The sequence below is a fragment of the Thermobia domestica genome, chromosome 13 (genome assembly GCF_964235325.1).
Source record: "Thermobia domestica chromosome 13, izTheDome1.hap1.1, whole genome shotgun sequence".
NCBI classification, from domain to species: domain Eukaryota; kingdom Metazoa; phylum Arthropoda; class Insecta; order Zygentoma; family Lepismatidae; genus Thermobia; species Thermobia domestica.
The window spans coordinates 94404268-94407193 of NC_137466.1; the positions used below are offsets into that span (position 1 = coordinate 94404268).

A 2926-nucleotide genomic window follows, 5' to 3' on the forward strand; every position below is an offset into this window, starting at 1 on the left:
TGATCCTTCTATCTCAATTAGTGTAGAAGTTATGTGGAATAAACTAAGTGCATGTGAGAAATTCAAGATGGCAGACTGTTTATTCAAAATGGCGGAAAACCCGCAACTGGATATTTTTGGATTTACTGGAGGTTATTGAGGAAGAGATTACGAACAAATTCCAGATGGTTCCATCTTTTTATTCTAAATGTCTACCTCAAACCTTATTTTGACTGCACTATGTCTTCCTTATCAATTTAAATTTTCGTTCTTTAAAGATAATTGAGATAATCTCAGAAATAAGTTACTGACGTTTCCTACGTCGTTTTTTGTTTACATATTGTAAAACCATTTCAGCAATAAAAGTAACTAAGCTACACCATAGACCAGCATTAAGAATTGCGAATGCTCCGAAAAATTCTCTAATGCTTAATGCAAATAGTTTCTTTGTATCTTTCCTTGCTTCCAAGCTAATTTTTGAGGACAAAGCGTTGGTTTCCCATTTAGAAAACAAACCAGAGAAATCACATCCTCGAACTATATGATTAAAAGCCTCAACGTAAGGAGAACCTCGTCTTAATAGAAAAACTGCAGGGTGAGCGCCAACCAGTTCGTTCACTATATGAAGCAAAGGTTTTCCGTTGGGGTCTACGAAATCCTCACTATGCATTATGTACTCCGTGAATGACAATGTCCAAAAGTAAGCATAATTTCTAGTTTTGAGAACTCGTTTAAAACCATTCATCAAGTTATTTTCTGGTATCCATTTATCAGATATAGCTTTCAAAATAGGATCCGTAGGATCTGCAAATAAAAAACGAGCTGGAGCAGCTCCACCAAATGGAATACCTGAATCTAGAAGTTCTTTCATTGTATTGATGTTCGGGTAACCTTTAGGTTTAGTTAGAAACGAATATAAACCTGCCTGATAAGAAGTATTCACTACCAAAGAGCTAAAAATCCACGCTAGGAATATTATGCGCAAGGGTACTATTTTTCGCGGTGGAGGTACTGAGATCCCCAACAAAGAGGCAAGTAAACACAAGAATTGAGATTGTATTTGATACCATTCAGATGCTGAAAATTTGCTTATAAGAGTAGCACTGATACCTGCAAGAAAATAAGTTAAATTTAGGAGTACCCAAAGAGAAATTTCGAATGGAAAACAGACGCTCATCCAAAGTGGATAAATGTCTGCAGATGGAACCACCCATACACCGCGAATAAATTCCTTTGCTAATATTGTATCAAAATCATGGAATAAATCGTTATCATATATACAAGTAAATGCACCTTCAACTAGACCGTTGTATACTTTCCCTAATATACTTGAATATGAACCATTTGAGTCTTTAAATCCGTAGTCAGCCCACTCAGACACAAAATTAAGGTCTAGTGTGAAGTTCATTTTCTTCTCAGAAACTAGCAACAATTCACCATCTTTACCTGTCAATGTTAGTTTTCCATCTGAATCAGTTTCAGCCATCATTAATGGAGGTAAAGCTGCTGCGCCCAGAGGCAAAGGACATTTATACAGATTGTTCACTTTATTTGGATACAAATTCACGTCCTTCGTCAAGTGACCATATATGCATTTGTCTAAGATAACGGGTTCTTTCACTGCATTACAATGATCTTCTGCAAATGGAAAGTAAGTAAATAGCAATGAGACCTTGTCGCTGTGTAGATGTGGATTGATGATGGGTACAATCATTATAACATTCATCAAACTTTCTTGGAGAAAAAACTCGAACACACTAAACACATCTCTCTGGGAAATAGTCTCATAAGCAATCACTAAAAATTTTGTATTTGAATCCCAAAACAGCAAATTTCGCACTTTGTTTATTGCACTGTGACATTCTTTTGGATGTTGAAATATGAACAAATAATCAATGTTAGAGCGTTCATGGAATGTATCCAACAGTAAGTCTTGTGAGTTTTGATTTGCTATAACTGGTGTAGTACTAGATATATTAAGTTTTATTATAGGTCCATCGTAGTGTTTGGTAATTACTGATTCCAGTTGCAATTGGTTGTCACTTACGACTACTAGAGTCTTCTTGAAATATGCTGTGAGTATATTCAGGACACATTTATTGAGATGAATTATCTTCATATTACCAACATCGTATAGCTTTCGTCCTTTTGCCAGCTGAACACATAGAATGATTAGCACTAGCAGCGTTTTACGGTTCATGTTTCAACACCTAGAAGAAGAGGCAATGGCAAATAAAATATCGTATCATGTTTATCTCTATCTTTAAATGAACTAGAAGGTAAACAAACCCTCCCCATATATATACATGCACTTATTCTCTTTCCAGTCTTAGAAAAAAGTAGATGTAAACAAATCCACTTGATTACGAGTCGGTCGATGACCAGTGATTGGTTGTTGGTTTCAGTGCACTAGTATCCTACCGCAAATATAATCCCTACTAAAATAATAATTTCAAATAAAAAATGTCTGAATTGATCCTACATTTTATGGTAATAAACGCAATATAGGCCTATAAAATATTTAACAACAGATGTAGCTTTATTTCAACCTCACCCGTATTTGGACATATAGTATTTATTGCGCAAACGTATGCGTTCGCGCGCCTACCCCACTCATTTAAAATTATTGTAGAATGCAGAGTTTCATGGCGACGATGTGTGACAATAATCCATTTTCGTCTCGTGTTATAAAACACAAAAGAGGACAACAGGAACGGAGGCAAATCTCGTTTATATAACGATGTGAGAAAATACATATTTCCAGCATAGCAGTAGTTAGTATTAGTGCGTTATTTATTTACCAACCAACCGCAGCCTTATACTTCGGAAATTATGCTACGACAATAAGCAACCAGATGATCTTGCTGTTCACGTCCCTCGCTGTTGAAGCACGTGTGAGCCGCGCAGCAATACATTTCGCTTTGTTTACGTCTACTTTGTTCTAAGG

At 36.0% G+C, this 2926-nt stretch overlaps 1 protein-coding gene across 1 annotated transcript; it reads right to left on the minus strand.

Moving 5' to 3' along the window:
• Positions 1-283: 283 nt before the first annotated feature.
• LOC145667676 (glutamate receptor ionotropic, delta-2-like) lies at positions 284-2179 on the minus strand. Its single transcript, XM_081735134.1, has one exon. The coding sequence runs from the start codon at positions 2177-2179 to the stop codon at positions 284-286; it is 1896 nt and encodes a 631-aa protein (XP_081591260.1).
• Between the last annotated feature and the right edge of the window lie 747 nt (positions 2180-2926).

Excerpts from the sequence above, each read along its gene's own strand:
- LOC145667676 (XM_081735134.1), bottom strand. The coding sequence starts at position 2,179 with ATGAACCGTAAAACGCTGCTAGTGCTAATCATTCTATGTGTTCAGCTG.